Source organism: Pongo pygmaeus, chromosome 1 (assembly GCF_028885625.2).
Source record: "Pongo pygmaeus isolate AG05252 chromosome 1, NHGRI_mPonPyg2-v2.0_pri, whole genome shotgun sequence".
Taxonomy (NCBI): domain Eukaryota; kingdom Metazoa; phylum Chordata; class Mammalia; order Primates; family Hominidae; genus Pongo; species Pongo pygmaeus.
The window spans coordinates 202,014,210-202,028,146 of NC_072373.2; the positions used below are offsets into that span (position 1 = coordinate 202,014,210).

The following is a 13,937-nucleotide window of genomic DNA, read 5'->3' on the forward strand; positions in this document are numbered from 1 at the left end:
AGACGGGCTGGGCACGGTGGCTCACACCTGTAATGCCAGCACTTAGGGAGGCTGGGGTGGGTGGATCACCTGAAGTCAGGAGTTCGAGTCCAGCCTGGCCAACATGGTGAAACCTTATCTCTACTAAAAAATACAAAAATTGGCCAGGCACAGTGGCTCACGCCTGTAATCCCAGCATTTTGGGAGACCGACGCAGGCGGATCACGAGATCTGGAGCTCCAGACCAGCCCGGCCAACGTGGTGAAACCCCGTCTCTACAAAAAATACAAAAATTAGCCAGGCATGGTGGTGCGTACCTGTAATCCCAGCTACTCAGGAGGCTGAGGCAGGAGAATTGCTTGAACCCAGGAGGCGGAGGTTGCAGTGAGCCGAGATGGCGCCATTGCACTCCAGCCTGGGTGACAGAGCAAGACTCCGTCTCAAATTAATTAATTAATTTATTTATTTATTTATTTATTTATTTAAAAAAGAATAGCCGGGTGTAGTGGTGCACATCTGTAATCCCAGCTACTTGGGAGGCTGAGGCATGAGAATCACTTGAACCCAGGAGGTGGAAGGTGCAGTGAGCCAAGATCACACCACTGCACTCCAGCCTGGGTGACAAAGTGAGTCTCCATCTCAAAAAAAAAAAAAAAAAAAAAGACTAAGAAAGCTACAGAAGACAAGATTCTTTCTGCACACACCCTTCCTGGCCAGAGACAAAGCTGCTGATTTCTGCAGCTGCACTGGGAACTATAAATCAGTAGAACACAGCCCAGACACCCCCTCATTCCACCCCACAGCCCCCAGCCGGTAATGGGGCCACTATAGCCTGCAGAGGATGGTAAATTTTTCATTTAAGCCAGACTTTCTGCTCTACCCCCACGATTATCCCTCTTCCTGTGCATGTTATGACATTCCGTGTGGCCAATTTGATTTTGAAGTCCCAGGACTCTGAGGTTAATGAAATCATGCCTTGCCCTTGCACAGCCCCCTGCCTCTCAAAGTCCAGACATCTGCCAGGCAAGGGGGAAGGAGAATCTGAGATCACAGCATTTAAAAGTCATTCTTTTTAAAATCTCAGGGTTGAGTGCCTGTAATCCCAGCACTTTGGGAGGCTGAGACAGGTGGATCATCTGAGGTCAGGAGTGCGAGACCAACCTGGCCAACATGGTGAAAACCCGTTTCTATTAAAAATACAAAAAAAAAAAAATTAACCGGGCATGGTGGCACATGCCTGTAATCCCAGCTACTTGGGAGGCTGAGGCAGGAGAATCGCTTGAACCCAGGGGAGCAGAGGTTGCAGTGAGCCAAGATTGCGCCACTGCACTCCAGCCTGTGCAACAGAATGAGACTCCGTCTAAAATAAATAAATAAATAAGTAAACAATAAAATAAAATCTCAGCCATGGTGAGAGGGGCCTGAAATTCTGCTTGTCTTTTCTCCACCTGAATCTCCAGGGCCAAACCTCCACCCGGTGGTTTCCCAGTGTCTACTTGCACACTTCAGTGACAGGAAGCTCCCTACCTTACACAGCAGCCCGTACCTTCTTGGAGAGCTTTGATTGTGGGAAAATTTCTTATAGAAATAATGAAATAGCCGGGCGCAGTGGCTCATGCCTGTAATCCCAACACTTTGGGAGGCCGAGGTGGGCGGATCACGAGGTCAGGAGGTAGAGACCAGCATGACCAACATGAAGAAACCCCATCTCTACTAAAAATACAGTTAGCCGGGCGTGGTGATGCATGCCTGTAATCCCAGCTACTCGGGAGGCTGAGGCAGGAGAATCGCTTGAACCCAGGAGGCGGAGGTTGCGGTGAGCCGAGATTGCGCCATTGCACTCCCATCTGGGCAACAAGAACAAAACTCCATCTCAAAAAAAAAAAAAAAAAGAAATAATGAGATGTGCACAAACACACATGTCCAAGAATGTTCACAGCATTATGTATGATTACTTTTTTTTCGTTTTTAGAGACAGGGTCTTGCTATGTTGCCTGTGCTGATCTTGAATTCCTGGGCTCAAGTGATCCTCCCACCACAGCCTCCCAAAGTGCTGGAATTATGGGGGTGAGCCACCATGCCTGGGCAGCAGCAGCATTATTTAGATTGGCATAATATTGGAAATTATAAAAGTCACTGGAAAAAGAACACATTCATACAATGTAGCCATCAAAAATCATGTTTTCAAACTAGAAGAGCACATGCTTACCATATAATGTTAAGTGAATAAGCATCTCACAAAATATTACATGCAATGCGATCATGACTTTGACATGTGACCCTGATTTCACTAAAATGGAAAAACAAAGCTGGGTGTGTTGGCTCATGACTATAATCCCAGCACTTTGGGAGGCCAAGGTGAGAGGATCACTTGAGTCCAGGAGTTCGAGACCAGCTTGGGCAACATAAGGAGATCCCCATCTCAAAAATAAAAATAAGCTGGGCATGGTGGCTCACGCCTGTAATCCCAGAACTTTGGGAGGCCAAGGCAGGTGGATCACCTGAGGTCAAGAGTTCAAGACCAGCCTGGCCAAGATGGTGAAACCCTGTCTCTACTAAAAATACAAAAATTATCCAGGCGTGGTGGCAGGTACCTGTAATCCCAGCTACTTGGGAGGCTGAGGGAGGAGAATTGCTTGAACCTGGGAGGCAGAGGTTGCAGTGAGCCAAGATTGTGCCATTGTACTCCAGCCTGGGTGACAAGAGCAAGACTCTGTCTCAAAAAAAAATAAATAAATAAAAATAAATAAAATTGAGAAACACAAAGAGAGACAGAAAAGAGATGGGAAGGAAATACACCAAGATGAAAAAGCTCTTTTCTTTGTGGTAGGATTATGGATAATGTCTGCCTCTGCTTAAATTTCTCCACATTTTCTGAAATAAGTTTGTTACCTTTTATTGTAGAAGAAAATTTCTTTTTTTTTTTTTTTTTAATATGGGGTCTCAGGCCAGATGCGGTGGCTCACACCTGTAATCCCAGCACTTTGGGAGGCCAGAGGCGGGCAGATCACCTGGGGTCAGGAGTTTGAGATATGGGATCTTGCTTTGTTGCCCAGGCTGGACTGCAGTGGCACAATCATAGCTCACTGTCACCTTGAGTTCCTGGGTTCAAGCCATCCTTCCACCCAAGCAGCTGGGACTACAGGTGCATGCCACCATGCTCAGCTAACTTTTTAATTTTTTTGTAGAGACAGGGTCTTGCCATATTGTTTGGGCTGGTCTCGAACTCCTGGACTCCAGTGATCCTCCTGCTTTGCCTCCCGAAGTGTTAGGATTACAGGCGTGAGTCACTGCACCCAGCTAAAAATTTATGATATTGAGTTGATAAAGTTTCCCTATACCACCCACTCAATAATTCTAGTTCCGGTTCACACCTGTAATCCCAGCACTTTGGGAGGCTGAGGCAGGTGGATCACTTGAGGCCAGGAGTTCGAGACCAGCCTGGCCATCATGGTGAAACCCCATCTCTACTAAAAATACAAAAATTAGCCTAGTATGTTGGCACACATCTGTAATCCCAGCTACTCAGGAGGTTGAGGCAAGAGAATCGCTTGAACCCAGAAGGCAGAGGTTGCAGTGAGCCAAGATCGCGTCACTGCACTTCAGCCTGGGCAACAGAGCGAGACTATCACAAAAAAAAAAAAAAAAATCTAGTTCCTCTAAGGCTCAATAAATGTCAATCAAATGAATGCAAAGCAAGTGTGACTCCTCTTCTAAATAGTCATAAGTACAGAAAATGTTTATTGACCACATACCAAATGCCTAGCTCTGTGCTGAAGTCCCTCACATCAGGCCTCGTGAGCTCCTCATAACCACTCTATGAGGGTCTATCGCTACTCCCATTTCACAGATGAGAAAGCTGAGGCTCAGAGAGGGTGTGTGTGTATTGCTCAAGCTCACTCTCTTAGTAAATGGCACTGCTGGGATGTAATTCCAGGTCAGTCTGGCTCCAATGCCCAGGCTCTCAACTGCAGCCACCCCATGCAGAGGCCTCAGAGATTTGCAGACAGCAATCTACCCTCTACCCCATCCCCGTTCCTAGCTTCTCTACCTAGACGTCCCCAGCACTCGCCTCCATTCCGCCATGTCATGGACAGCAGCAGCGATGGAAACATGGAGTGATTCTGGAGTCAGAGAGGCCTGGGTTGGAATCTCGACTCCACCTGTCTCTTGCTGTGAGAGGCACTCGCTCCCTCTGAGCCTTCTTGTCCCCATTTGCAAATGAGAACAGAAAGCCCCCATCACAGGGCTGTGGTGCAGCTTGCATACTTCAACCTCAATGTGGCCTCTGGCTCCAGAAGCCTCCGGCATGTGGCAGAAGCTTAGGAAGAGGCTTTTCAGTGTTCTCAGTGACTCCTATGGACCCACCCCAGTGCGTCTGTAAGTCACACACACTCCCCAGGGAATGAACACAAGACCCAGAAAGAAGCAGGCTCCAGGCAAGACCAAGAGATGCAGCAGGAACAGCAGCTAGGGCTGCTGCTTGTTCTCTCTGCTCAGCCTCACCAGAAGTCATCTAGCCCAGCCTCCTCCTGCTGCCTCCTTCCTTTTTTTTTTGAAATGGGGTCTTGCTATGTTGTCCAGTCTGATCAACATCTTAGCCTCTTGAATAGCTGAGATTACAGGCATGCATCACCAAGCACAGCTTCCTGCCTTCTTGTTAGGTCCAACAGCCCTCCATTTCAGAAAGGGGACAGCTGAGGCCAGGGTTTTAATGGCCCCGTCCAAGGTCACATGGCTCTCTTTTCAGTGCCCTGAGCCACCCTCTCTAGTCTCCCCACGTTCAGCCCCTCCCCATCCAATCCACCCTCACCCCCACACCAAATTCATTCTCTTGAACGCCATTCTGCACAGATTGCTACAAAATCCCCCTCCCCATGGCCTATGACCCGAAGCTCCCTCATTTCCCAGCACGCCAACCTTACCATGAGACCCCTGAGGACCTGTCCAGCCTCAGCTCCCACATCCAGACTAGAACCTCAGCACGGCCTCTGGCTCCTCACGCAGTCATGCTGGGCCTGCCTCCAGGCCTCTCCTCAGCCCTCCCTCTCAGCATCCCCATAAGAACACCTGCCTCCAATTACCTGGGGCTACTCTACCAGGTGTACCTCCTCGGGAATCATGGGTGGCTCCGGAGCCCAGCCAAGCTCAGCACCCAGCAGGTGCTTTTGACACTATGGTAAGAAGGTCACCTGCTTACGACCCCTTTCCTGCTTTTGTCCCTGCAGCCTCTCCATCCTCACAGCCACCCTGGTCCCCAGCACTCTGGTCTCAGCCTCGGTGAATTGGTGAATCATTGCTCCTGTGGTTCCCTCTATCTGGAATGCTCCACCCGCACCTCTCCAGGCAGCCAACTGCTGCTCCCCTCCATGATGCATAGGCGACCCCTCCTCTGGCTGGGTCTGGGGACTCCCTGGACTCCCGTAGTTCCAGGGAGCTGCACTTGTCCATGGAGTTGCAACTAACCAGGGGGTGGCACGGGGCATAGCTGTGTTAGGAGCCAGGGGGCATATGGAGGTTTAAGCTATGGGTCTGGGCAGTGAGAGCTGAGGCAGGACAGGCCTGGCATGGGTTAGCATCAGCAAATGCTTTACTGACTGAGTACATGTGCAGGCAATGCAGGACATGGGAAAGGGCCCAAGGTGGAAAACGTGGACGACCAGGCCTCAACAGCCCACCTGCACTCTGCCCACCTGCACTCTGCCCACCTGCCCTCTGCCCACCTGCACTCTGCCCACCTGCAGCCACCACAGGAAACCACAGCGCGGGGCATGCCAGGTGCTATGCTACGGCCTTTCCATGCTCGATCTCTTTGAGTCCTCCCAATAACCTGTCATATCACCCCAATTTTTTAAATGATAAAATGAGTCAGGCGCAGCGGCTCACGCCTATAATCCCAGCACTTTGGGAGGCCGAGGCTGGCGGATCACTTGAGGTCAGGAGTTCGAGACCAGCCTGGCCAAGATAATGAAATCCCCCATCTCTACTAAAAACACAAAAACTAGCTGGGCATGGTGGCAAGCGCCTTTAATCCTAGCTACTGGGGAGGCTGAGGCACGAGAATCCCTTGAACCTGGGAGGCAGAGGTTGCAGTGAGCCGAGATCGCACCACTGCACTCCAGCCTGGGCAACAGAGTGAGACTCCATCCAAAAAAAAAAAAAATGAGGCTCAGGGAAGTTAAGTTGTTTTTGCCCAAAGCCACACCTCTGGGACATAGATAGAGACCAGGCGCTCCCTGACCTCTAGCCACAAACTTTACCACTGCACTGTGTCATCTCACTGGAATCTCTCCTGGCCCAGAGGCCCTGGGTCCAGACCCCAAGAGAGGGGAGGGAGACAAGAAGCCAAGGGGCTTCCAAAAACAGAACAGGGATTCAGTGCTACAAATTCTGCTAAGAAGACACTTCAGCATTTTCCCCAGCAGCTTCTGGAACCTTGGCAGCAGACTGAAGAGACAACCAGAACCCTTTATTCACCTATCCAGACCCTGCCACAGCCCACCTGCCTGGCCCAACTCCCCTCCCTGCTGGGTGCTGCAGTCACCTCAGATAGGAGGGAAAACGCGGTGCTTTGTCAACATCATTTCATCCAATCCTGAGGACAAAGGTACCTATGAGGTAGTACTATTACCCACATCTTCTCGATGAAGACAGAGGTGCAGTGAGGCGATCCGGCTTGCTAAAGCTCTTAGTAAGTAGCAGAGCCAGCATTTGATACAAGGAGACAAATCAGAAGAGACATGCGCTGAGGTGAGATCAACGGGCAGAGAAGCACACAGGCTGAAGGCGTCTCATGGAGGCTGGCCGGGGCTGGCAGGAGGCAGGGCGTGCTGCAAGGGTACAAACCTGCTGAAACCTGGCTCAGGGCGCAGAGGAGGCAGGGAGACAGAGAAGGCTGCGGAACAGACAGGAGGCCAGGTGGGAAAGCACTGACTCCTCTTGCCCAGGTTCTGGGTCGGGCCACCCAGGATCTGGGCCAGGCAGGAGGAAGAGGGGGTCACCTGCCACAGGTAAAGGGCCTGCTAAGCCCATCACACCGCACCTACCCAGTGGGCTACCCATGGGAAGTCTCTGAGATGCCAGCCCTGCAGAGGACACTGACTCTGCCCGGAAGGAGGGGTTGTCCAGTGTCTGCTCTGAGGACCAGGGCATCCCCATGGCCAGCACAAGTCATCATGCTGGCCAATCCCACATGCAGGAGGAGGGGGCGATGCTCTGCCTTGGGACCACCTGTCCACAGAAGTCCTGCTAACGCTTCATGGAAGCCTCATTCCCTCCAGCCACAGGCTGTCTGCTAAAAGCACAATTCCCAGAGGCCCCTCTCAGGCCCCCAGGATGAGACAGCTTCTCAGGTGACTCCTTGGAGGGGAGAGAGGACAGAGTGTGGGGCCTGCAGGATGGAGGATGCTTCTGACCTGGAATTCTGAGATTCCTGGTTCTTACGTTCAGGCCCTCATCAGCGTCCTGCTTCCCAGCCACAGCTCCTCCCTCAGCTTTTGACTCAGTTTCCCCTCCTCATCCTTTAGCTCTGCAGAGGCTTCTCTGATCTCTCTGCCCAGCTGATACCCTCCCCTGCCCCCATCATGGGCTCCCAAATCCCCCACATACTTTCACAGATAGCCCCCACCACAGCTACAAACTTCAGTTTATTGGATGACTGGCTGACGAATGTCTGTTTCTCCCACCAGACCCTAAGCTCCGGAAGGTCTGGAGCACGGTGTGTTTTTTTTCTCGGCATTTAGCACAGAGCGTGTAGAATGTTGTAGAATGAGTTAATTCTTTTCAGTCCTTCACACAGAGCCCCTCCACGTTCTCAAAGAGCTTAGGGTCTAAAAGGCTCAGATATCACACATTATGCCACTTAATCCTCACCCCCACCCTGGAGGCGCTGTCGGTGTTCCCACTTTAATGAGAAGAGCTTCAGACAGCTCGTCACTAGCCGGAGTACACAGCAAGTAAATGGCTTTGAACTCAGATATGTCTGGTCCAGAGCCACAGCTCTGCCCACTACACCACCCTGCTTTCCTTCCCCAAGGGTCTCTGAATCTTCCCTTGCACACCTGCCCCCCCACCCCCCACACGCTGTCTAAGCTCAGGACTGACAGGCAGAATTCACTCACTCAACCACTCATTCACTCAACCCAGCAGCCGGCTCATGTATTGGTTGTGGCAGGCCCTGCTTGGGCTGCCAGGAAACCACAGATGGAGCACAGCTGTAGGAGCCCTTCAGGGGAGCAGGGGCCTTTCTCCAGCCCCGGCTGCCCTCTCCTCATTGCCCTTGAGGCTTTTCCAGCAGAAGCCAAGACCCAGGCGGCTGCCCTGCCCTCAGACTCTCGTTCACTGTTCAATGGGGAAGGACTGAGCGCCAGCCCTTATCATTCCCCCTCCCCAAAGGACAGCAGCCTAAAATGCACAGGCTGAAAAACGCAGAGGAGCACAGTCCCCAGGTCTCTGCTCTCTGAGGACTCTAAGACACGAGGAGGGACAGAGCCAGGCACCATGGCTCCTCCTGTAATCCCAGCACTTTGGGAGGCCGAGGTGGGTGGATCGCTTCAGCTCAGAAGTTTGACACCAGCCTAGGCAACATGGCAAAACCCTGTCTCTGCAAAAAAAAAAAACAAAAGTTAGCATGGCGTGTGCCTGCAGTCCCAGCTACCCAGGAGCCTGAGGTGGGAGGATCGCATTAAGCCCAGGAGGTCGAGGCTGCAGTGAGCTGTGATTGCGACGCTCCAGCCTGGGCAATAGAGAGAGATCTTGTCTCAAAAGAGGAGGGACAGAATTCTGCCACCCTCCTTCTAGACAATGCTTTGACTCTCCTCTACCTCAGGCAACTCTGGAGAAAAGTTTTGGACTTAATTCACAGACTAGGGTTCTAGCTCTGGGCCTGGTGCCAACTGTGGTACCCTCCGAGAACAAGTCACCTTGCCTCTCTCTGAGCCGCAGATTCCTCATTTTCTCTGCAGGATGCGGGTACTGATGATGATTCTAATGCCTGTCCCATAGGATTGAAGGTGAGGATTCAATCATTCAGACCCAGAGATACAGTTTTCACATAAATGGTTGACCAGCGGAATGTCTTGGCAACATGGGGACCCCTAGGGGCCCACTAAGCTGCTTGCGTACACTTTGCAATGCGATTCCGGGAAGGCTGTGTGGGAATGCCCCTAGCAGGCTGAGCCCAGAGCCCCCCCACAGTGGACCCTCAGCAGTGGGAGCCCCCTCCCCTTGCTCAATGGTAGTGGGGAAGCTGTGCTCAGTCAGCCCACCAGCCAGAGGCCCTGGGGAAAAGGTTGGAAATGAGACCGAACACACTGACACTCGGCTTTTTCCAGACTTGGGCACCTGGAGCTCCCCTAGACAGGGCAGGTGCCAGGAACCTGGAGCTCTCAGAATCACAGCTACTCTCAGGCCCACCTTAGGACAAGCGCCTCCCTTAAGCTCCCTTCTTTAGTAGGATTCTACAGGATCTAGAAAATCCCTCCGCCTCACTATACAGACAGCGTCCGTTTACTGGGTCCAGGTGCCAGGCCAGTGCGGTATGTGCTCTCTCACTGACACCTCACAACAACCCTGTGGAAGATTTATCATTACTTCATTCTACAGATGAAGAAACTGAGGCTCAAAGAGGCTAAGTGATTCACCCAAGTCACAGAGCCAGTTCGTGGCAGAGCAGGGATTCATACCAGGCCAGCCTGCCTCGAAGCCTGCGAAGTGGGGAGAATCACTGACAAAGACACAAAGCAAAGATCAGTCCCACCTGTGCTTGGGGGGAATTCTCCCACTGTTGCTTGTGATGAGTCATGGAAAGCACAGGAATTCTTGTACCCGCCATTCTTTCTGGAGGAGCAAAGATCCCCCAGAGATCATCAATGCCGAAGCCCACTGACACCCACACACCTCATCCCATGCTCCAACACACCATGTTCTGCCCTGCAGAGACCCCATACCCTGGAATTCATGCTTTCCAATTGAGGAGATTGGGTCTGCATTCTTCGGACAGGGAAACTGAGGCGGACGGGAGGCAGGGCAGGAAGAATGGTGCCTGGGCATCCATGACTGGGCTGAGACTACAGTTCATCTTTCTAACCTCTGAGTCCACGACCTGACCGATGCCCAGCATGGTGGCACCCACAGCCCAGAGAGGTAGGGCCATGTCCTTGGTCCACCAGCATGAAGGACCCATTTTCAACTAACAGTAAATACCAGGGCATCTTTGTTGTTTTAAAGATGGAAGTTTTCCTCTCAACCCTTATTGGCCATGTCTGAGCTTGTGGGGCTGTATCAGGAGGGCTACTTCTGGGGCAAGCTGCCGTCTTAGGCTCTCTGAGAAGGTCCCAGCACTCTCCATAAACTCCAAGAAGAGCACCTCACTTCCTGGGATGAAAACTCAAAATCCACTCCAGCCCAGACCAACCTCTGCTGCCTCTGGCAGAAGAAAAGACTGTTAGAGGAGGCAAAGAGAAAATTGGAGAGGGCATTTGTGAGGAGGGCGTGAGTCTTCTCTGAACCCTATTCAGAATTCCTGACCAGATGGCCACTGCGGAAGGGAACAGAGAACCGGTTGGCGGCCCACAGCTGTTGCCCATGTTATCCAGGAATCACTGGCAAAGGCACACACAGCTGCACAAACACAGGGACGACGGCCACTCTGGATGCTCTGCCGCCCTCGGGGTTTCAAGGGCTTGACAAGAAACAACAGTCACATTGTTACATTCAGACAGAATCACAAACTGACCGTTAGGGACAAGCTCACACCAACAGATGAGCACCAAATATGACTTGGTAAGGGCCCCACGGCGAGGTGCTGACACCCAGCACCCTCCTGTCCGCCCTGCCTGCACGGTGCCCTCACACCAGTCTCCCCAAAGGCCCGCGGCACCTCAGAGCAGCTCTGCCCACCCCATGGGCATGTTTCCGACGTCCAAACATACAGTTGTACTGTCATAACCATCCACTCACAAACTGTGACAGACACACAAACTGACGCCAAACTGTCCCACAAAGAAGCAAGGGGATGCCAACAGATGCTCAAATGTAATTTAGTCAACCGCGGCGCACTCCCCCCCCCACCACACACACACACACAAACACACACACACGATGACACACATTCCTGTGTCCCCCTCGATGTAAGTGGCCTCGCCTCTCTCTGGGCCCCAGGTGCCCCTGCAGGAAGTGCGGAGGCGCGGGGAGTCCAGGGAACCGGCTTGGGGTCCCAAGTTCGTGATCCCCACCCTCACCCCGGGCTCCAGCCCTGCGGCGCCGGCCCGCAGCGGACTCACCGGACGATGCCGAACATGACAAGCACGTTGCCCAGCAGCCCCACGGCGCACACGGCCGAATAGAGAGCGGTGATGGCGATTGCCAGGGCGAGAGACGAGGCGCTCCGCGCGCCTGGCGGCCCCGACGCATTGGCGCCAGCGCTGGGGAAGACGCTAGGGTAGGCGCTAGGGTAGGCGTCCGAGGCGTTGGCGAAGAGCGGGGGCTGCAGCTCGGCGCCGGCGGAGGGGGCCGGTTCCATGGCTGCCGGCCGGCTCCGCCGCGTCCCTCTCCACCGTGCGCCCTGGGCGCGGGGATCCGACGCGAGGGGAGCGGGAAAGGAGAGGCCGCGGCCCCGACGCCGCCGGCTGCAGCGCCCCGGCCGCCCCGCTGTCTCTGCGCTTCCTCCGCCTGCCTCGCCGCCCTCACCGGCCCAGCCCCCGACGTCCGCCCGCTCTCCTCGCCCGGAGCACTGTGAGCCAGGAGCAGCCGCAGGCTCCTCGGACGCGCCCGCCGCGCGCACCACGTGGCCCGGAGGCGGCAGCCAGTCTGCGCCCGCGACCGGGGGCGGACGTTGCACCACCGGCTCGGAGCTGGGCAGGGGAGGCCTCCCGCCCCCTCCCTAGGGATGCTCTGCCGGCTCGAGTGCGCCCCAGTCCCAACCTGGACTCCCCTCCCACCCCCTTGCCACTTTGGTGTCGGAGGGACCTGGGTGTGGATCCCGCCTCCCGCCCCTGCACTAACCGGCGGAGTGACCTTGTGTAAGTCACTTAACCTCCCTCAGCTTCATTCTCTTTGTGAGATGCGGAAAATCGTACCACCTCCCTCAGAGGGTGGTTAGGGAGATTGAATAAAATGATTCGAACAAAGAGTTTAGCCCAGTACCCTGCGCACAGTTACATGCTCCATAAATAACCCGTATTATCCGTGCCTTTCTTGCACCTCATTCATTCGCTCAACAAACATTTTGAGGGTGCCTAATGGAAGAGCCGGGTATTTGGGGGGACCTTCTAGTACACAAAACCAGATGCAGCCTCTGCTTCCTGGGGCTTACAGCCCAGTGCAGGAGAGAGAGAGAGAGAGCAATCCTAAAATGACATTAAGATATAGGTATGAATTGAGAAAGTGGCAGGGTCTACAAAACCCAGGGGTCAGGACAGCTTCCCTGCGGAAATGACACTTGAGGTGAGGTGTGAAGTTTGGGGAGGAACTAACTTAAGGAAGAAACAAGGGAAGAGGATTCCGGATAAAGGAAGCAGAGGGACTGAAAGGAAGCCAGGAAGAGGAGAAGGCAGGAAGTGAGAGGGCGATGAGGTGGTGGACAGGCTCTTGAAGACCACCTTAAGGAGCACTCTGGCTGCAGTGCGAGCAGATAGAAGGGGGGCACTTGGCTAAGTCATCCTTGCCACACCCCTTCCAAGACCTAACCATTCCAGATTAGAGCCATCCTTCTCCTTGGGGTGCCTAGCCTTTCCAGAACATTCTCTCTACCAAGCATTACTCTGCTCCAGGCACTGTGATAAGCACTTTATCCATGCACCAACACTTTGGAGTAGCTTCTATTATTATTGTCCCCATGTTACAGATGAGAAGACTGAGGCTCGGCACTAAATTATCCCAAATAGTAATTATTTCTATCCGAACTGGTCTCCCTCCTTAAAGGGACCAGGCCTGATTGACCCCTGCATCCAGGAGAGGGCTGGGGTCACAGCAGGTGCTCAAGAAATGCTTTTTGGATAATAAAGGTCCCAAAGGGAACTGGAGTGGAACAATATTAGGGGTTCTGAGCTCTAGGCTCTGGGGCAATGCTCTTGGATCTGTGTGTGGCTGGACAAGGAGCCCTCCCTCATCTCACCCTCTAGCTTGAGTCATCCATCTATGTGCAAGGCTCCTACCCTTTCCCAGAAAAAAACAAAGCCAGAATTCCCAGGCTCACCCTCTTCTCCATTTTCTCCACCCCACTTAGCTGCTGTCCAGCCACCTCTACCAACTACAGCAAGCCCCCCACCCCACGGCTTTCTCACTCAACCGCCTAAGGACTTGTCAGAAAGATTTTTGCTGTGGTCACCTGCTGCCAAAACTCCCTCCCCTTCCCAAAGGGCCTGGTACTCAGAAACTTTTCTAGTGCCAGCAGAGAGAAATCGGGACAGGAAGAAGGAGGGCTACTTTATTGAAATTCTGGTCCCCTCCCTAACCCTCCAAGCCAAGTTTTTTCCTACCTCAGGACATTTATACATTCTAGTCCTTCCACTCGGAAGGCTGGGCCAATACCCCAGCCTAAGCGTTATTTATCCCTCAAGTTTCAGCTTAAGTATCACTTCCTTTCTGAAACCTTCACTGATCCCCACCCCACCTCCAACTAGCCCAGCTCTCCTTATTATGCAGTAGCATCACGTACCTCTTCTTTACATATTAATAGTTTCCCATGTATTTATTGTGTAATCATTGGATTTTTTTGTGCATCACCTTCACACAAAAAAGTATTGTGTAAAACTAACCACTGAATACTATGCTCAGTAATTGAGTTGACAGGATAATTCATACCCCAAACCTCAGCATCACAAAATATACCCAGGTGGCAAATCTGCACATGGATCCCTTGAATCTACAAGAAAAATTGAAAAAGGCCGGGCACGGTGGCGCACACTTGTAATCCGAACATTTTGAGAGGCTGAGGCAGACAGATCACTTGAGCCTAG

At 52.8% G+C, this 13,937-nt stretch overlaps 1 protein-coding gene across 1 annotated transcript in view; it reads right to left on the bottom strand.

Annotated features, from left to right (window-relative positions):
* Positions 1-11,714, bottom strand: part of OPRD1 (opioid receptor delta 1) — a 59,028-nt gene extending 47,314 nt beyond the window's left edge. The window contains exon 1 of the mRNA XM_054497935.1: positions 11,262-11,714. Coding sequence (XP_054353910.1) covers positions 11,262-11,500 — 239 coding nt within the window. The 5' untranslated portion in view covers positions 11,501-11,714. The remainder of the gene's footprint in view (positions 1-11,261) is intronic.
* Positions 11,715-13,937: the final 2,223 nt, after the last annotated feature.